Source organism: Danio rerio, chromosome 24, assembly GCF_049306965.1.
Source record: "Danio rerio strain Tuebingen ecotype United States chromosome 24, GRCz12tu, whole genome shotgun sequence".
Classification (NCBI taxonomy): Eukaryota; Metazoa; Chordata; class Actinopteri; order Cypriniformes; family Danionidae; genus Danio; species Danio rerio.
In genome coordinates this window covers 3,146,070-3,169,000 of record NC_133199.1, presented here as the reverse complement: position 1 = coordinate 3,169,000, position 22,931 = coordinate 3,146,070, and the positions used below count along the sequence as shown (strand labels likewise).

The 22,931-nt window shown below is 35.6% G+C and overlaps 2 protein-coding genes across 9 annotated transcripts in view; one reads left to right on the top strand and one right to left on the bottom strand.

The window, feature by feature from the left end:
- The window catches only part of tubb6 (tubulin, beta 6 class V), a 112,611-nt gene that overhangs the window by 60,256 nt on the left and 29,424 nt on the right, over window positions 1-22,931 (top strand). The gene's annotated exons all lie outside the window — the stretch shown is intronic.
- The window catches only part of eci2 (enoyl-CoA delta isomerase 2), a 39,232-nt gene continuing 36,757 nt past the window's right edge, over window positions 20,457-22,931 (bottom strand). For 7 of the 8 annotated variants that reach the window (XM_073940257.1, XM_073940260.1, XM_073940256.1 and 4 more), the window contains 2 exons: window positions 22,680-22,823; window positions 20,458-21,102 (listed from right to left, as the gene is read on the bottom strand). In XM_073940257.1, coding sequence (XP_073796358.1) covers window positions 20,947-21,102; window positions 22,680-22,823 — 300 coding nt within the window. In that variant the 3' untranslated portion in view covers window positions 20,458-20,946. 8 annotated transcript variants of the gene reach the window in all.

Sequence of the window (22,931 nt, the reverse complement as noted above, 5' to 3'; positions counted from 1 at the left end):
CAAAACCAAGAGAAGAATACACCGCTTAAATAAGACAATTATACATTACCAAAGCCCATTACGCACGTTTATCTCAACAACAGAAATATCACAACACGTTGAACATCTAAAACTGAACAAGGTTTGTGGACAGGACAACATCAGCAATCAAATGCTCAAACTCAGCAGTCCCAACATCATACAGGCCTTGGCCAAACTATTCAACCTGATCCCGTCCTCCGGTGACGTCCCTGAGACGTGGTCTGAAGGACTGATCGCACCTATTTATGAAAACAGAGATAAATTCAACCCCGATAATTACAGTGGCACTTCTGTTGGTGACTTAACAAAACTCTTTTGTTAATAACAGCCGCAAAGTGACATTCCTCACAAAACAGAACATCCTAAACATATCGCAAATTGGCTTTTTACCAAAACAACACACATCTGACCGTATCTACTCCCTTCACGCTTTAATAAATAAAAAAAGAAAAGACAAACAAACTAAAAGATTTTCTCGTTTCCATTCTATTCGGCATGATGGACTATTATACAAATTGTCGCATCGGTGGGAACATATTTACCATTATAAAAGCCATGTATAAGAAAAGAGGCTGCAGCCCGAGCCCGACCCTGTTTAACATCTACATTATTGATCTGCCACACATTCTGGACGGCACCGACTGCGTCCCCAGCCTCGCTCTGCTCGACTCTGAAGTAAAGCGCCTGCTGTATGCGAATGACCTGCTGCTGCTGCTGTCTCCCACAACAGAGGGTCTCCAGCACGGCCTGACCCTGCTGGAGCAGTACTGTGAGGAATGGGCACTGACGGTCAACCTGGAAAAGACCACAGTCATGGTGTTCCAGTAAAAAGCCAGATCTCAGGGACGCGAATATAAGTTCCCCTACAGAACAGAAGCTCCAGAACACTGTAGCAGATACTCTTATCTGGGCATCCACATCTCCACCTGCGGGAGCTTCTGTCTCGCTGTCAAGACCCTGAGCGAGAGGCTCACAGAGCGTTCCATGACATAAAGTCCCGCTTTGGCCAATTACACATACCAGCTAAAACATGGATTTCAACTATATCTCGCTATTATCAAACAGATCCTACTGTATGGAAGTGACATTTGAGGACCAGTATGACCATTACAAAATTGGAATATCGGTTTCATCGAACGGACAAAATTACAATTAGCTAAAAACATATTACATATCCACAGAAACACATCTGACATTGTCTGCAGGGCTGAACTGGGCTTATACCCACTGAACTTGGACATTCAGAACCCGTCCTCAAACAAAACCTTCACAAACACATTGACAAAACATCAAAACATAATCATGATCCAAAACTACAAACTCAATTCAACCTACAAACTACACTTCTGTTTACGCCCTGAACAGAACCGCACACTTGCCTGATTATTTATCATTAAAACAATTTAAAAAAAAGCACATTCTTCCTAAATATCGCCTCTGTGTTCATGAGTCATGACCTACAAATAAAAAAGGCCACACATAAAAACAAACCAAATCCTGGACTCCTAAACAGCTGAGAATATGTAAACAGTGTGACACCAATCAAATAGAGGACGACACCAAAAATTACATTTGAAACATTAATTCATTCATTTTTCCTTTTAAATGACTCATTTATTAATATGTATTATTGTTTTTTTTTTGTTTTTTTTGCATTTGGTTTATTCCTTATTTACTGTATTGTATTTTTTCTTTATTCCATGCTGTTAATAAATTTAAGTGTTAAATATGTACATATTAAAAAAAAACTTTTGTCAATACTGTAATAAATGTCAAGCCAATAAAGCAACTTAAACTTGATACACATATATACACACTGATACACACTAAAAAAGTCTAGACAATGAGTCAAGGAAAGATACGAACTGTTCTTTGCGTGCACTACGGCCTCCTGTAGACACACCTCTTTGCCAGTTCCAGCTACTTTTAAAGGCAGCCGCTGGAAAAAAGAGAACAATAAAAACAAATAAAAAATCATCATCAGAGAATGGAGAGTTATTATTCAGCTTTCATTTAATAAATATCAATTTCATCACCATCACATTTCACAAAGAACCATACAGCAATCCGCAAATCACTTTTTCATTTACAGCCAGCCAGCCAGCCAACCAATGAATGAAAAAAATCAATGAATCAATAAATTACTTTTTAAATTAACTAATAAATAAATAAATTCATTAATTCATACAATGGATAAATAAACAAATTAGAGAATAAATAAATAAATAAATGGATAGATGAATAAATAAATAAGCACATAAATAGATGATGATTAAACAAACGAAAGATTAATAAATGGAGGAATGAATACAACAATGACTGATTAAATAAACAAATGATTACAAAAAGAATCAATTAATACATTCAAAAACAAACAAATAAATGGATAAATGGATGGATGAATGAATAAAGAACGAATTAGTGAATAAATAAATAAAAATATTCATACATAAATAATAATTGGATGAAGGAATTAATGAATAAATTAATAAATTAATTAATTAATTACTTATTAAATGAATTAACTAATAAATTAATTAATTCATTTAATTACTAAACAAATTAGTGAATGAATAAATAAATAAATAAATAAATAGATGAATAAATAAATAAATAAATAAACAGATAATAAATGGAAGGAATAAACACATGAATTAATAAATAAATTAATAAATAATTCAGTTACTGCATAAAAAAACTAACAAATTCATAAATGAACGGATGGATGGATATATAGATGGATGAATGAATAAAGAATGAAGAAATAAAAAATACTCATACATGAAGAAATACATAATGAATGAATGAATAAATAAATGAATTAACTAATAAATAAATAAATATTTTTTATTCATTCTTTCCTTTCTTTATTCATTAATAAAATGAATAAACAAATTAGTGAATAAAGAAATAGATGGATGAATAAATAAATAAACAAATAAATAAATGGATGGATGAATAAACAAATAAAAGATTGATAAATGGAAGAATGAATACAACAATGACTGATTAAATAAACAAATTAATACACAAAGGATCAATTCATACATTCACAAAAAAAATAACAAATAAATGGATGAATGGAAGAATGAATGAATGAATGAATGAATAACTAAATAAATGAACAAATAATAAATGGAAGGAATAAACAAATTAATGAATAAATGAATTGAGAAATCAATAAAAAAATCAAATACATGCAGAAATAAATTAATTAACAAGTGAATAAATTGACAGATAAATGAATCAATCAATCAATAAATAAACAAACAAATAAGTGAATAAATAAAAAATGCTCACACATGAATAAATAAAAGAAAGAATGAGTAAATAAAACTGTGGTCTGTAAAGCTCTCCTACATGTGTATGTACATGTACAAGAAAGAGGGGGATACACACACACACACACACACACACACACACTGTGCTAAAACTAACAACAACAACAAACCTAAACCTTCGTGTATATAGAGAGTGTTTAAAGTGTTTTCTTACCTGCTATGGCATATTCTGAAGGCTGCACTGTCATAATCAGACTTCCACTTCATAAAACTCATCCTGCATGTAATAAGACAAAAATACATGTTTACTGTTCATCCTGGGAAGGCTAAAGCAGGCAATACATTAAAAAACAAGGGTTAACACTGACATTTCACACGCCTGTACGTTATTAAAGTGTTTATAATTTGATATTCTTCCAAAAATAAACATTAATTTGGAGTAAATGTGCGGTAATGTTAATTTACAAACACTACACTAAACATTCAAGCGCTTTACTTACTATTTCTCCGCCCTGGCGATGTGCTCGTGAGCTTCGCCGATTTTCTGCGCCATTATTTGAACATGTAAGTGATTATTACTGTAAATCATGTTTGTTTGTTTGTTTGTTGCTCACACGCTGGATGTGCTGTCAGCTGATGAGGCGAACGTTTACTTCCGGGTTCTACGTCATTTGCGTAAACTTGTACAGTACGTCACGTTATCGTCTGTCCTTCGGCTTTTTCATAAATAAGTCATTATTTAATCCTCTTCCATGTTAAAACAGGTTTGTACTCTCTTTTATTTCTTTATTCTATAACACTGTTAAAAGACTAACAGTCTAACACAAATCTAAGCTTTGTTATTTATCCATTATTTTTGCCGTCTTTTTTATTACATGTTTTATTATAATAACATTTTAGCAATCCAAAAATATACATATGTAATAATCAAATGAATGCATTTTACAATTCACAAAGTTCTAAAGCGTGTAGAGCTTTCTTATTTAGAGTCTCTGATATACTAATATATAGGCATAATTCAGACATCGATATCTTAAAACTCAGTTTCTTACTACATTTAAATTTATGAATGTAAAATTTTGTTAGCAAAATAATTCATCACATAAAAACAATATTCCTCTTGACTACATAAAGCCAAAAAGTACATATCCCACAACAGTAAAACAGGTTTACAGCACTGAAGATTGTTATTGATTCATTTTTCCACCTCGCCCCATAAATTAAGTATGAACAATGCAAAAACAAGTGTATGTCTCCTCATATTCATTACAACAAACGCAAGTCACATCAATTCCTTATTCACAGTTTTGTAAATAGCGTTTTGCTGGAACAAATCGGTGAAGAACTTTATAGGACACTTTAATTTCATTTCTAACAAGACATTTCTATAGTAAGAGCCAGACTTTTCTCCAGCAAATCAGTTCACCCTTTAATAAAGGCATCCAATAACATTGAATATAATGAACAGTGATGATTTCTCTTTGGAAAAGGGTATGAATAGCTCTATTATTATTCTTGCTATTTACAGTAAAACAACTTTTGCCAACGTAAGATTTATTAAAATCAAAAGAAGATGATTTAGAAGCGCGCTCTTCATTATTATTATATATATATATATATATATATATATATATATATATATATATATATATATATATATATATATATATATATATATACATACATACATACATTATAAATATATATGGACACCTGAAGGGACTGAACTAATAACAGTTGAAAACTCTTGTTGGCTATTTGAGGTAAATTTTGTTGTAAAACCAAAAAAAAAAAAAAAGACAAAGATTAAATGAGCTTAAATAAATATTCACCGTGTTGTGGAATTCCCACTTTAACTATGTCATGCATGTTTATTAAAGCGCTATATTTTAGAATTGCCAGTAGTAATAGTAGTAGTAGCAGTAGAGGTCTCTGGCATTGAACGTTTAATGTATAAGCCTGGAATAAATATAACTCTGTTCATCATGGAAATGCATTTTAAAATACAACACTACTTTCAGTTTAGGTGTCAAAATAAACTACAGAATACAGCAGCCACAACATGCATCAAAATAAAATATATTCATTCATTTACTTATTCATTCAATCTTTTTTCAAATCTATTTATTCTATTTTCGGCTTAGTCCCTTTATTAATCTGGGGTCAACGCAGCGGAATGAACCGCCAACTTATCCAGCATATGTTTTTTGCAGCGGATGCCCTTTCGGCTGCAACCCATCACTGTGAATGATCTCATAATGTGTTTGGACTTGTGGGGGAAACCGGAACATATGGAGGAAACCCACGCCAACACGGGGAGAACATGCGAACTCCACACAGAAATGCCAACTGACCCAGCCGAGGCTCGAACCAGCAACCTTCTTGCTGCGCTGCATTGTGAATTTGCTTTACAAGAAACAAAAAGGAACTTGGATAAATGAATTAATAAATGAATGAATGAATGAATAAACAAATAAATAAATATTCAAATAGAAGGAATAAACAAATAAATGAACGAATACATAAATAAAACACACAAATAAATAAATGACAGAATGAATGAATAAATAAACAAATATATTCATAGATTAATGAATAAAAGAATGAAGAAATCAATAAATAAATGAGTAAATACAATGAATTAATCAAATAATTAATAAATACATAAGTGGATGAAATAATAAATTAATGATTAAATAACAAATGTATGAATAAAGAATAAACGAATGACTTAATTAATCAATTCATAAATAAACTAATAAACTTACTTGACAAATGGATGAATGAATAAACAAATGCACAAACAAATGCACAAATAAATAAATATATGGATGAATGAATGAATTAATAAATTAATGAGTAAATAAAAAAATAAATAAAAATATAAATGGAAGAAGAAACAAACAATGGAATGACTGAATAAATAAATAAACAAACAAATAAATGAATAAGGGAATAAATAAAGAAATATATTCACAGATGAATGAATAAATAAGTCAATAAATAAATGAATAAATGAATACATAAATAAATGGATAAATGAATAAAACAATGAACAAATTTATAATTGGATCAATGAATTAATAAATGAATGAACGAATGATTAAAGGAAAAATTAATTAATTAATTTATAAATAAACTAACAAATAATTGGATTAATTAATGAACAAATAAATAAAAATATGAATTGAAGGACTGAACAAATGAATGATTAAATAAATAAATAAATAAAACAATATGTAAATAAACTAATATAATCATACATGAACGAATAAAAGAATGAATGAAAAAATGAATGAATGAATAGATAAATAAATTTGTGGATAAATAACTGGATGGATGAATGAATAAATAACATTTAATGAATAAAAGAAAAACTAATTAATGAATGACTAAATTAATTAATAAAAAAGTGAATGAAAAACTACATAATCAATTAATGAATTCATCTATGTAGTGAAGTTTTGTGTATATCTACAGCTTCTTTCAATTTCCTGTAACTATTTTCTCAATATGTGATGTATTTCTAATTTATTTGATCTCTTATTTTCTACATATTACATTTATTCTTCTTCATACTTCTTTTTTTATGGGTCTCAGGCGGTCGAATGAGCATTTCTCTGCATAGTCTACTGTCTTTGTGACTAATCAAATGTGCATTGTGAATTTGCTTTAAAAGAACAAAAAGCAACTTCACAATCGATATATCAAAGCCACACACCTATTATGTGTCTGTCCGCACCTTTAACGCAAAAACACACTTGCCTGACGTCATTCATCTACAGCCCAGAATGATCAAAGATTTATAGCGAGCGTGAAGGGAACGAGCACATTTAACTCCAATTCACAGTGATGCAGACAGATGTTGGTGATGCGCACACTGGCATGCTCCTCCAGATCAGCATCAAAAGCTGACAGTGCAGAGGAGTTGAGCTAACCTCATCCTGATGCCGAGTCCAATTACACGCTCGATCGTAAAACATCCTCCATGACACTATCCGGCGTATATCAAACAGACGTGTCGTCACATCGTTTGGGCTTCTCCAAAACCGCTAAACACATGCTTTGATGAAGGTGACGCACCCGAGATCTCTCAACGCCTGAAACACAGCTTATTAAACACATGCAGCACCGCAGAACATAAAAGACATCGGAGGAGGTGTTTTCTGCTTTAATAGCTGATGTCAGATCAGTGTTTCTGTCATTCAGACACCTGCACTGGTCATGCTTTTACATCACCGCTCAGATGAATCAGGAACAGCTTCTTTTGGAAAGCTCTGCTGGGTTCCTAATGAAACCTGTACAAGAGTTGATTCATGCAGTGAATCATGAGTCGCTAATGAGGGTCAGTGAGATTGAAAGAAAGTTTAAAGGCCACATGGAGTTAAGTTTATATAACACTCATTTACTGATTAGTCATTTAACTCAGACAGGGGTCTCTGATTCTGAATAATGTAAGGCTATGAGATTAGAGGTTGCAGAAGTTGTTCAGATTTTTGGACTGACCGACCAACTGACCATCCATCCATCCATTGTTCTTTCTATCTATCTATCTATCTATCTATCTATCTATCTATCTATCTATCTATCTATCTATCTATCTATCTATCTATCTATCTGTCTGTCTGTCTGTCTGTCTGTCTGTCTGTCTGTCTGTCTGTCTGTCTGTCTGTCTGTCTGTCTGTCTGTCTGTCTGTCTGTCTGTCTGTCTGTCTGTCTGTATATCTATTTGTCTATCTATCTATTTGTCTGTATATCTATCTGTCTGTTTATCTGTCTGTCTGTCTGTCTGTCTATCTATCTATCTATCTATCTGTCTGTCTGTCTGTCTGTCTGTCTGTCTGTCTGTCTGTCTGTCTGTCTGTCTGTCTGTCTGTCTGTCTGTCTGTCTGTCTGTCTATCTATCTATCTATCTATCTATCTATCTATCTATCTATCTATCTATCTATGTCTGCCTGCCTGCCTGTCTATCATAAATATAACAGATCTATCATCCCAGGGTTTTGAAAGGTTTATGGATTATGAAGTCTCTTATGCTCATCGGTTATGCTAAAAAACATGCTGTCTGTCTTTCCTTCTGTCTGTCTGTCTATCTATCTACCATCCATCCATCCGTCTCTGTCTGTCTGTCTGTCTGTCTGTCTGTCTGCCTGCCTGCCTATCATAAATTTGACGAATCTATCATCCCAGGGTTTTGAAAGGTTAATCCATAATCCATATGAAGTCTCTTATGCTCATCGGTTACTCATTTATTTGATCAAAAATGCATTAAATCACCAACATTGTCAATTATTATTACATTTTTGTTAGGTTTTCTGTTTTTGTTTTAAAATGTAATACATCTTAGGCACCTAAAGTTAAATTTTCATCTACCGTTATTATCAATGTTGAAATTGTAATGTTTTAATAGAGACCCTGTTTCATTTTCTCTAGGATTTTCTGATGCTTCAGAAACAGTATTCATATAGAACTGTCATTAGAATCATTTGATGATGTAATCATAATTTCAGAAAGTAAATGTTCAAAAAAACAGTATTTTCTTTTACTAATGATAAATTTTTCACTTTTAAGATTCTATCAATACAGATATGCACACACACTAACTATTATACACAAAGATTATTTCTATAAATAATGTTTATAAGTTTATATAGGCTGCATAAGAAGTAATTTTATTCTTTAAATCAGGGGTGTCCAAACATTTTCGTATGAAGGACCAAAAACCAAATGATAGCCCTTGGCCAAAGGTAAATGTACCAAACAATTTTACATGCTATGGGTAATTTCCTAATTCATTCATTCATTCATTCTCCTTCTGCTTAATCGCTTTATTCATCCGGGAATGAACCGCCAACTTATCCATCATATGTTTTACACAGTGGGTGCCCTTCCAGCTGCAACCCAGTATTGTGAAACATCAATACACACAAGAAACCGAGCACCCACAAAAACCCACACCAACATGGGGAGAAGATGCAAACTCCACACGGAAACGCCAACTGACCCAGCTGTGACTCGAACCAGCAACCTTCTTGTCTTCTAGTACCTCAGTGCTAACCACTGAGCCACCATGCCGCCTATTTCTTGTTTATTTCTTAATATTAAAAAATAAAAAGAAAGCCTTACTTATGGAGATTAACTAATGCAGTATAATGTTTTACATTACAACTTAGTGCAATAAAACATAAACAATCACATTTATCAGACAGTGGACTTCAACGCTGAATACAGCAGACGAGCAGAATCTGCCTTCGCTTTGATTCGCTCCGTCTCTGCATTGTCCTCGATCCATCATGTGTATATTTTAAACGAAACCTGATTTATTTACACCGTTTGCATTGAAACATTTAATTTCAGATAGCTTTATCTGTATAAAGATAATATAAATAAATAAAATAAAATATAATAAAATAAAATAACCAAATATATAGTTACATTCCAATTGAAATGACCATCTCTAAACCGTTCTCAGATGGCATGGTGGGCCAAATCAAAAATGACCATCACCCGACTTTGGCCTGCAGGCCCTAGTTTGGGCATCTCTGCTTTAAACAAATGATGACATCTCACTTTATTCATTCGTAGACAGCAGATTACTGACACAGATTACCCTACTACGCTTACGAAATTAATATTTGATGGAATAAAATTGTCAATTTCTGCTAAATAAAAAAGCTTATAATAAACTTTGTTACATCTTCATAGAAAAACAAACCCATCAAACCCCGCATCTGTTGTTTTATCAGGAATCGTTCAATGTTTGAGGACGCTTTGCATTTTGCAGATACTCCAGTCTTTTTTTTCCCCTTCATAATGCTAAGTAATCGTGTGCTTTGACCATAAGTGACCCTGCCATAACGGCGCTGCGGATGCCTGGATCTCTCCTGGATAAATGGGCCAGGGTTTACAATAGTCCTCGAATAAACATCTGCAGGTTTATCTGGCGTGTCTCTGCTCTGTCTGCTGTTTGGCACACTTTCGGGGATTACCTCAGGACACACACTCCGCATGCGGACGCCAATACTGAATGGCGGATCACGTGAAAGACTCGGGACACGCTAAATCCCTCCGTGGAGGAACGTGAGGGGGTCGAAAGAGAATTCCGTTTCATCTGCTGGATTTCTCCCAAGATTATCCACCAATGGACCGAAACTAGCACCGTTAAGAGTAAACAAACACGCACACGCACGCTCATTCACGAGGTCATGCACATCACAAATCTTCTTAATGTGCTTCGCCAGTGCCTGCTGGAGATGTGCTCTATTTTCGTACCGCGCTTCAAGAGAAAAACAAGGAGCAAAAACACATTTTTAAGCTTACGAACGCTTAAAAAACAATTGTGTGTTCCTGCGCTGTCATGATGACCCTTCTGAAAAATCCAGCTTAAACCAGCCTGGGCCGGTTGGCTGGTTTTAGCTGGTCGACCAGCCTGGTTTTAGAGGGGTTTTGGCCATTTCCAGGCTGGTTTCCAGCCATTTCCAGCCTGGTCTTAGCTGGTTTAAGCTCGATATAGCTGCTTTTGGCTGGACTCCCAGCTTGGCTAGGCTGGTCAAGCTGGTTTTAGCTGGTCATCTCCCAAACCCCTCTAAAACCAGCCTGATCGACCAGCTAAAACCAGCCAACCAGCCTAGGCTGGTTTAAGCTGGATTTTTCAGCAGGGGAACACTCATATGGTGCTAATATTGACCTGAAAGTTGCCGTTTGCCTCCCATTGTGATAAATCATCACTTACTTGGTATTTTAACAAATGTAAACTTGAAACTTGGGCATGTACTGTCGCTCGTCCTGCATTGATTGTGCTGCGGTCATCAGCAATAACCGGACACGATCCCTCCCTCCCCCCTGCCCCCAATTTTTGGATTAAAGAAAATTTAGGGAAGTGAGCAGAACTTGGCAGGGCAGCTACATTTCTGTCCAGGTTTGACGTCAGTGACATATGTGCTCACTAATGTGCCATATTAGCAGTGGTGTAAAGTAACAAGTTATACAAATACTCCAATTACTGTAATTGAGTACTTTTTCTCAGGAATTGTAACTTACTAAGTACTTTTAAAAATGTCTACTTTAACTTTCTCTAGAGTACATTTTAGTGCCGTGTCTGTACTTTTACTCCACTGTTCTCCTTCAGTCTGCAGTCACTACTTTATTTATTTTTGTCTATGGTGATTGCCTTAAGTAGAAAATGATGAGAAAATGAAGGATGTCGACTGTGTAGTGGAACATCTTTCGTGCAGATTTTGCAGCTATGCCAACAACCAGTATTTTAAAAAAGGTTTACTCAAGAAAAACTCTAAGGTACAATAGACTTGATATGGCTCTGTCAAAAAACTGTGTTTCTTCCAACATCCATAACTGCGACCTGACTTAAACATACAAGGTATTGACCTCATGACGTATTACTGTTGGAAGCCAAAAAGTACGTGTTTTTAAATGTTATTAATTACTAAATTATGCATTTTAGATAATACGATCGCTATGAATTCCTATTATATTTCAACATCTATTTTCAACAGGTTTTTACCTTTTTAACTAAACTATTGTCTCTATTGGCTGCGTGTTTTTACAGTTTACCATTGTCCGATAGTGGAAAGAGAACTGAACAATCAAGTAAAAATAAAAAAAAAATACTGTCCCAAAATAATGTAGTGCAATTTGTTCAAAATACAACTCAAAGTACGAGTAAAAAATGAGCCTTTCTATAAGTACTCAAGAGTAGCGAGTGGTGACTATTACGCTGTGTGAGGCTGATGCGTTTACATGCGGCGCAATATCTGTTTGACCTGAGGGACAGAAATCTAGCCGTGACCATACGCTGACCCTCAGGTTATGCACTTTGAACCCTGACTAACGAGCAGCAGTTAGTGCCGCAAACCAAGTTCATCCAGCACTGATAAAAAGAACACATGCAACCTGTTCATGTGTGCGTGAAAATGTAACATTTTGCATTTAGTGATTGTTTAAAGCCGTTTGGTTGTTGATTTCAATCTGAAATCTGCTGTTTTACTCCACACAACTGTATACAAACGTCAGAAACTTTTTTTGCACAAGTCTATCTAAAGGGTTAACGGTGTCAGCTGATGATCGACAGTAAAAATGTAAAGTCGTCTCCTTCCCGACAGGGAAAAACGCCAACGATCAAGTATGCACGATTATATGCTGTCATGGCTTTGCGATCAAAAAAGTGGTTGTAATGGCAGTCAACGAGGGCAAAAACTGCCACTGACATAACGAAAGAGGAGTCAACTTAAGCAATACGCAAGGGTTAAACTGGCAGCATCATCATCTTTCACCGGAGCAACATGTTGAATAAATCCTCCAAACCATGGCGGCCGTTTCCTCCAGCGCGTTCAAGATCTCATGTTCAGCTAGACAAACGCTGGCCCGAGCCTTAAGCCAGAGCTCAGACCTGCCAATAGCGAAGCTCCTTGATGGATGTGTTTTGCCTTTCCACTTCTCCCAACACCTGCCGGGATTCCCGAGTTTGTACAAGGCGTATCTTATTCTTGTCCCTGGAGCTGATGTTCGCGGTAGCGTGTGCTGAGAATACAACGGAGGAAAAGACAGACGAGCGAAACCCGGTCCGGGTCTGGAGGAAGACGGCCTTTAAATCACGACCTGCAGCTTTACGACGCCTGGAAAACTCTGTCTTTTACGGTCTTCGTAGGTCAACCCAAAAGATAGCTGATGCATCCGTTCAGCTGGAAAGTGAATTATGGATTCTGCCGCAGATGACATAAGTGGTCTTCAGAGGAGGCATATTAGTGCATAACTCCGAACATACTTTTGGAATTTGGAGACAGCGACGCGTCCTGGGACTTTCGTATTGGGCTGTCTTACTAAAACTGGGGCACGGACTGAAATCCAAAGCTCAACGTAGCTCTTCTGTGTCCTCGGCTGTGAGGTTAGACCTTCACTCCGGAGAGTTTATTTTCTCTTGGTTCTGCTGGGTCTTCTAGAGTGCATTATTAGCGCCTTTCCACTTTCTCCGGAACTATTTTTGCTCCTGAACTACTACGAACTTGCATCGAAGAATAAATACGCTGTACTTACTGCGTTCATAATGTATCGCTGATCATAAGAGGTGAGATGCGGGTCGGGTTTGGGACTGGTCTGGTGTATGGCCACATTTAAAGGTGGGTTAATGTGTACGGGATGGTCAACGGTGGAATTTAATTTTACAACGGAAATGAATCACAGAAGTGATACATGCAGGCGGCGACGCTGTGGCGCAGTAGTTAGTGCTGTCGCCTCACAGCAAGAAGGTCGCTGGTTCGAGCCTCGGTTGGGTCAGTTGGCGTTTCTGTGTGGAGTTTGCATGTTCTCCCCGCGTTCGTGTGGATTTCCTCCGGGTGCTCCTGTTTCCCCCACAGTCTAAAGACATGCGGTACAGGGGAATTAGGTGAAAAAGGTCAGAAAAAGTAACGCTAAAGTAAATCAAAAGTTACGCAATGCATTACTTACCACAGTAAGTAACTAAGTAATGCAACGAGATACTTTTTTGGTGAGTAACTCAATATTGTAAAGCGTTACTTTCCAAGTAAATTTTCCCAACACTCATCATAACAAAATTGTATATATTTTGATTTCTTGATTTTTGCTATTTTTGAAAGATTTGTTACTTAATATTTTTCCCTGACATATACATTTCAGCAACTAATTTTTGAGCCATTATTTCAGGTTATTTTGTTAGATTAGCTCCAGATTTGGCTTCAGTACCACTATAATATTGTAGAGTTTCCTATACAAAATATTCATTTAAACGAGAGATTTGTGAGGGGTGTACTCATATATGCCGAGCACAGTACATAAAAACAGTACAGAACCTATTATGACAATTCCAGAGAATCGATAATAACTCTCAAGCGTACTCTTATTTTGTTTTTTATTTATTTATTTTTTTGAATGCAAAACAGCCTAAAAAAATACTATTTTGAAATCTTTTGCAGAATTATCTTTCGCAAAACTTCATGGGAACGAGCATTAACTGCAAGCTTTTGCAATTTTGGACTTTTTGATTAATGGAATTTACTGCACAGCATTGTGGGAAATGTAGATTTTTGGATGCATCAACTGTTTTTTTTTCTAGATGACTGTTTTTAACTTTACGCCTTTTCCTGTGTCTGCATATTGACCTGCGCTCGGTCATAAAGAGCGAGAGACCTCGCAGCGTTTTATGAGCCGAGGGCCGTGATTTCAGCTGAGAACCCAGTGTGAGGATCTCCCCGCTGTCAGGAGCTCTTTTACTGTATTTATGGGCATTTATGGCCTTTTTATGGGTAGAGCGAGAGGAATGTGATGCGTGCCGGATCCAAACCGGAAAACCACACTTCATCACACGCTGTGAAACAATGCTGGTGAAGTCCTTCATGTTGCTCCAACACAAAGTAATAAAATCAACCTAATTGTTTTGACAAATTTAAGTAGGTTGAACATAAAACAATTAAGTCGTCCCAAAAAAAACGAGAATTGTGTTGTCTCGACCCATTTTAAATTAGTAGTTTGAACAAGCAGCAAAATCCCCTTTTGAGTGCATGATATCCTGGCTCTGAGGTGAATAACAGCGTTCAGATGCTATGCAAATGGTAAAAAATCATGGCATGTTAATTACTTTCAAGAACAAAAACAGTAGCTATTTTAGTTTTATGATATAGTATTGCTGTTACAACTTTCAACAGCCAGAATAAATAACATTTTGTAAAATTTTAATCCTTTAATTGTTTTCATCTGTAAAGATATCCGTGTTTTGCTGTACATCCTGTGTTTATTAAGCTATGTGTGAGTGTTTAACGTGCATAACTAACGCTAACTCGATTTCCTCAAAACAGCAACACACCAGCAATGAGCCTTAACGCAACTCCGTTCTAGACCGAAACACCCATGAGTCCACAAAGCGGCCCAAATGGATTTACTATTGAAACGTGGTGCAAAATGGTACAATTACTGTTGCGCTGGTCTGAAAATAGCAACAAATCACACCAAACATGTCTTCTGCCTTATTGCGCCGGTTGTATGATAGGGCCCAACGAGAGAATGTGTTCGTTATTTCGAACTAATCAAAGACTACAGGTTAATGGACAGTGATTTTACTCAAGACAAAATAGTCCAAAGGTAGCAAACGCATTGCTTTCAACTTTAAATAATCTGTATATACGGCATATACAGCTCTGGGGTCTCAGATAACAATATCCTAAAATATATTTATGAGCTTTTTAAAGGTAAACGTAAGATGTAAATTAAACAGTGTGCAGTTAATTGCAGACCTCCTCTATTAAACAAAAAAAGCCACGTCAAAAAAAGTAACGCTAAAGTAAATTAAAAGTAATGTAATGCATTACTTATCACAGTAAGTAACTAAGTAATGCAACGAGATACTTTTTTGGTGAGTAACTCAACATTGTAACGCATTAAGTAAATTTTCCCAACACTCATCATAACAAAATTGCATATATTTTGGCTTTTCTTGAACCCCAACCCTAAACCCAACCATCACAGTACTGCAAAAACCTTAATTATTGCTATACAGTGTCACAAAACCGATGCTATATTGACGTGCGTATCTGCAGCTGTATCCTATCTAGACTTCTATCCTACAATTAAGAAAATGAAAGTCAGGATTGTCAGATGTTAAGTCTGTTTTTCTCTAAACTTGGCGGGAAAGATGCGACTGGCGGCAAAACCCAATGACTGCACGTGGCGCACACGCCGACTCAACAACAATCCTCTATGTTCTCTGAGACAAACCGGACAATTATGTGTTCTTGCCATTCATAATCTCCAATGACATATAATACGAGTCAGTGAACCCGAACACAGACAAATCAGTCCCCACAAACTCCACGCAGATGTGTTGCCCACTGACGATAAAGCGCTTTAACCTTTCAGACGGGACACTTCACTTTCCCTAACAAAACCAGCAAAGGCTTTGGCTATCGGTCACTAACAGGTTACGCAAAACAAGTGGAGAGATGCAAATTGCTGGATGACTATATACCGAATAGAGGAAGAGCCCATGCGATTAGATAAGGTTAGAGAAACCTGATATATTCTTAACTCAGGTTTGTGTGAGGCGTTGCATGTGACATGAACAGATTAATATATAAACAACCGTCAAACTATTTCCACTATGTATAACGAGTGGTTGAACTGATTTATTGCAAGAGCCGAGTACCTATAGGGCTTTTCAGTGGTGTGTTCTGCCCTCTGCTGGACTCAGCCTGTAATGGTGGCCAGTCATTGCCATAAAATGCTGTTTTTAGTGTAAGATGCGATATGATGGTGATGTAAAATATACATTTGCTCAACGTTGATGAGAAATCCTATTTGGATATCAAACATTTATTAGAGCCCACTCTGAGAACTGTTATTTCATATAAACGAAATGTTATAAAATAACTCGAAATCTTTAGTCAATGAGACACAAATTTAAGACTGGCAACTCATTTCATAAAAAAAATAAATAAATCATTTAAACGTTCGGTCACACCTTATTTTGATGGTCCATTTGCTGAATCTAAGTTACATCTACATGCCAACTAATTGTCATTAGATTATAAGTAGACTGTTAGGGTTGGGGTTAGTGTAAGTTGACACGTAATTGCGCTTTCTTGGTCAGTTAAATGTCTGCTGAAAGAGCAGTATCACCAGATGTTAAGCAGACACAGTCTACTAATTGTCAAATAGACCATCAAAATAAAGTGCCACGCCAAATAATAATATTGAAAAAAAAAAGTTTATACTGTCGGTTTGTCAATACATATAAATACATTTATCAATTTAATTATATATTTTTTAGCAAAACATTTTTGACATAAAGCTTTAGATACGATTATATACGCATTTCGACTATAGACTGTAAAAAACATGGACGTAGCATCCGTGATGTCACCCATAGATTTCTGAACAGCTCAAATGAAGCTACAAGTAGCCATGGCCAATCGTCACCATTTTGTTCGCGCATCATCGCACCAACCGAGTGTAACCAAAAAGAGCAAAGAGGTAGAGCGTGAGCGGAGCTACAGATGCCTGATAGCACTTGCTTAGACTGGCTTTTCTTTGGGAGAAACACTTAATACTTCATTACCTGTGAATCGCTTGTGTTCTGACCACATGTGCTTGGTTGTACTATTTCAATGCGAAGTTGTTGTTGTTATATCTGTAGAGAGGGTATATTTTAGGTGATGATAAAATATGCTGATCTGGAGAAAAAAAAAGAGATCACTCAAAGTTACTACTGATTCTCTGGGGTCGCAATTTATATGTTAAGCATTTATTTAAAGAAAAAATTGTCAATATGAAATATTCTGTTATCATCAGCGCAATAGTTTATAAAATACAGAGCTTAGCATGATTGAGTACACCCCATTTTGAAAATTAATATTCATATCCATTTCTCAGTGAATATGGGTAATTTATATATATATATATATATATATATATATATATATATATATATATATATATATATATATATATATATATATATATATATATATATATCAGTGCGTTTGAACAAAACTGATTTATTAAACAGTTTTATTTATTAAAATAATATTTTAGCCACAGAACATCTTTAGAAATGAAAAGATAATACATTTAAAATCATGCAAAATAATGCAAAAAAAAAAAATATATATATATTTAATTCAACAAAATTGTATATATTTTCGGTTCTCTTGATTTTTGCTATTTTTGAAAATTTTATTTAATATTTTTCCCTGACATATACATTTCAGCTACACATTTTTGAACCATTATTGCAGGTTATTTTGTTGGATCAGCTCCAGATTAAACAACTAATGTATATGCACAACTATAATATCGTAAAGCTTCCTATACAGAATATTCATTTAAACGAGAGATTTGTGGGGGGTGTATTCATATATGCTGAGCACAGTACATAAAAACAGTACAGAACGTATTATGGCAAATCCAGAGAATCGATAATAACTTTAAAGTGGACTCTCATATTATTTATTTTTATTTTATTAAAAAAATGCAGAACTGCCTAAAAAGTGAATATTTTGAAATTTAAAAAAAAAGCAAAGAGGTGGAGCGTGAGCGGAGCTACAGATGCCTGATAGCATCTCCTTAGACTGGCTTTTCTTTTGGAGAAACACTTAATACTTCATTACCGGTGACTCGTTTGTGTTCTGACCGCATGTGCTAGATTGTATACTTTGGCAATAAAGTGTTTAGTCTTTTAAAAACACTGTTGTAATACACTGAGCCACTAAGCATCGTTCTTATGACGTTTTTCTACCGGAGGAAAACGCGAATTACATCCAAATACTTCAAATATAGTCTGTTAGTAAATTCAACACTATTTATGAAAAGCAGGCAAAACTCTGTATGCCAGTGTTTCAGATGACTGTTCTACTGGGGTAACGAACCAACCTGCGTCACACATGACGTCATACGGGTTCAACTGCGCATACCGGTTACAAAAGACAAACAGCAAACATGTCATGTTGTGCTGTAGGATGCCAACATCGAAAGTCCAAAAATAGAAAACGTAAATTTTACTGTATACTATCTACCCGCACTGCTTTTAATGCCAACTGCACACGTCTCTGGCTAACAGCCATCAGAAAAGCTGAATGGAGTGAGGACCCAATTAAAAATGCTGGACTCTGCAGTTCTCGTGTTATATCAGGTAAGTTCAGGCTATGCTGAATCACACACATCACTCGTTGTTGATTGCAGCAATGATTTCAGCAAAAACAGTTAAACATGGTGAATTAAACTGCGGACACTGAATGCTCAGAGTGAAATGCAGAAATGTACGTTCACATACCCTGCCGTACAGGTGCGATTCTCTGTCAGAATGCAGTTGTTTTGCTTGTTGATGATGACCCAGGCCTTGTACAGCTCCGTCTTCTTTCCTTGTCTTTGGCTAGGCAGAACCTCGGTTTTTAGCACATCATAGTGTTGAATCTGGTAATGGAACATTATTTCTTGCACATGACCACACAGAACAACATTGTTGGCATCCAAAGACTTGTAGGCCTTCTTGTAAAATCACTTGGAGTTTGAATGAGATAGTTGTATATTTGGAGCTGGATGCTTGGCCATTTCGTCTATGCAATATCCATTGGGAGGGTGCTAAAGGCAAATGGACCTGTCAGACGAACAACGCTCGCTTTAACGTTAATTTCGCAGAATATCTGTGCTTATCTCTTGGGTGACGAGCTGTTATGATAAGCTGAAAGCATTATGTGAATAATATATATATATAATACGTAATCAATATAACTTATCTCTAATACAACAACAAACTCTGTACCGCATCGGATGTCATTCCCTCGCTGTAAACGCTAGCGGACCCACGTTTTTCTGCAGCCACGATGCGCGCGCATCCTGAATGTTCACAAACCGGTAATTTGCTAATCTATCTATCAGACTCTGGAGTGCATTCAAGTTCTAAAACATTACAAATGATCGTTTATCTTAAATAAAACAAATACATTTATAGAGATGGTAAATTATTATACAATAAAATTTATAGGTTTTATTTTCACTCGCCTGGGAAATGGAGGCCACTTGAATGGTTTGTGAGCACAATTAAGTGCACGCAGCATGCCATATTATCTGATAACTGTAAGAAATAATTCCAAAAGGCGACCGAGTGTGTAAAGCCACATTAAACAAAACAAACATGACGTATAAGCCGAGTTCAGCGGCTAATCAGCCGGAATGACGTGACAGCGGCCAGCAAGACCTAGCTGTTAATCAAAAGGCCACCGCCTTAATTATGCAGACTTCATGTAACCTAATATAAAGGAAACAGATGAGTTATAAAAAATTCACCCCCTCACATTTGTCATGATGTGTAATATTAGCTATATACACCGAAATGTTTTTTTGGTAACCATTGGTACCAGACTGTAAGCACCTTTTTCTGTTTTAAAGTTGGCCATTTTAACATTGGGGTCAATGTAAATGTCCTAGTGGACTTTCTCTGAACTGCAGTTTCAGTCGCTTCCGTATTAGCTTCACGAGGGAGAGCAGGATGCTGCCGCTTGATATCGATACAGCATAACGATGCATACGTGTTACCTTTTTTCGCTTTCTAAAATAATAAACTGAATGAATAAAAGTCACTGTAAAATAGCATTACCTTAATATAAAATATATTAATATAAACAATACACACAGCTTATATTAAATATATTTTATTTTGAACAATATGTCACAAGACTAAATCAAGTGCGAATGATTACATGTTCACACATCTTACATGGAACATACAGTATTTTGGCCCTCAGATAGGAATACGAATGCACTGAAATTAGTAAGGCACTGAGTTCTGCACATCTGCTGCAGTAAATGGATGGTCTGTTGTGTGATCAAATACTGTATATTGCATAATCTTATTATTAAAGTTAAATGACAGAATTAGAAAATTCACTGCCTTATGCCATGATTACATCTAGCAATACTATACAAATCTGGACGTAAAACACTGTTCAGTGGCGAGGTTTTTTCCTGGTGTTTGCTGCATACAGGTTTAGTTTTAACTGTTGTATTTAATTAGGGTTAGAAACTACATTGCGGCCCCTTCAGGAACTGCGTTTGACAGCCATGGCGTAGGGTTAACTTGGGAAAAGTGAAGGTTAGCTGTGTGTTTCTCTACGAGCGTCTCTCCTCAGAGTTTGGACTTGCCCTGGAAGAAGCTCATGATGGCCTGCATGCATTCATCGGAGAGCCAGCGCTCCGTCAGTCTCTCCACCTCTGCGTCGTTCACCGCGTGAAGCTTCTCTTTCTCCAGACCGCGGATCAGCTGCTTGGACAGAGCCAGAGACTAGAGGAGGACCAGACATCACACATTTCACTGATACGTTTTCGTTGTTGCGGCAGTCACATGTTGCGTACCAAATGACACACACTAGGGCTGAATATATGCACATAGAATCGCATTTGCACATCATGTGAGGAAAGTACGGTGATGTGATCGGTAGAAAATCTCGTCCAGAAGGCCAGAGGGTGCTCTCGAGCCGCACAGAACAATCAAATATGCACCAGAGAAACCCAGGAAATATACCAGTCATTGCAGCTGAATAAAGTAGGTGGGAGGCGCAGCATTTTATATAGATATATTATTAATGTTCAGAGAGTTTCCCTAAATGAGACGGTGAAAGTAAACATTACCATGAATATCTTAATTAAGCATAAACGAATTAAAGGTGTTTGCTGAAATTCATATTAAAATCAGTTTTATTTGTATTGTGCAATGCATATTTATAAGGTCTTTATGCAGAGTATATACAGTTGAAGTCAGATTTATTAGCCCCCCTTTGAATTGTATTTTCTTTTTTTTATATTTCCCAGATGATGTTTAACAGAGCAAGGACATTTTCGCAGTACGTCTAATAATATTTTTTTCTTCTGGAGAAAGTTTTATTTGTTTTATTTTGGCTAGAAAACAGGCAGTTTTTAATTTTTTTAAAAGCCATTTTAAGGTAAATTATTAGCCCCTTTAAGCTAATTTTTTCCCCGATAGTCTACAGATCAAACCATCGTTATACAATAACTTGAATAATTACCCTAAAAAAAAAAGTCTGCGAACTCTTGACTTTTACGCGTGAAAAACTTTCTTACTCTACCAACAATACTGGCAATTGGAAAGCCGCTACACATGTTGTCGAACATAATATTATATTCGTAGGCATAACTTATATTATTTACAACTTGTATTATGCTCACATGAATCTGGTCAATATCTGCCGAGATACTGACTGAAAAGTTTGACTATTTATAAGCTTATTTGTTAACAAATGTCAACAAGCCTCCAATTTATAATGGTTAAAAAACAAGCTTAAAAACATGTTTAACGTTACAAAATTTGACGTTCATTTCTAATTCATAGTTCAACGTTCATAGTTCATACCTAATCACTCGATCAAATCAAGTTTTTTCTATTATTAAAAGGAATTGTTATAACATAATATAATATAATATAATACAATATGATATAATATAATGAAAGTAATAAATTCCTTAAATGGAATTAGTACATTATAATATAATATTATTATAATTCCTTAGTTTTTTTTTAATAATTACATTAACAGTAGCGTTATTAAAAATGGGTATTTCTCACTTTAATGGATAAACTAACGTTTACAAATTGACATGATTGTAGTGTTTCCTGTTGTACTTTATTATCCTTTTACCTTTTTCACGTTTGTTAGTTCTGAACATTTATAAACATTAAATCAACACACACTTTTAATGTTTGAAATGTAGTATATAAAGTAACCTTTTTTTGCTGCTTAGCTCAATATAGTGATTGATTCATTAATTGCATTTTCTTTCTAATTTTCTGAGTTAACACTACTGCATGTCATGTGTTTGTGACTCCAGCAGTGTGAGACTTACATTTTTGGGCAGCTTGGCGTAGGCCTTCAGTCTGCTCCACACCTCTGACTGGAAGGAGCTTTCCGGAAACACCTCCGACACCAGACCCAGCTCACAGGCCTGTGTGGCGCTCAGCTTCTTATTAAACAGCAGCACCTCACTGGCCTGACAGAGACGACAGACACACTTCTGAGTTATTAACATACGCTTAAAGTGGCTTGAAGTTAGATTTGAAAGATTGAAATTAATATATTAGATGTGGAATTGATGTGT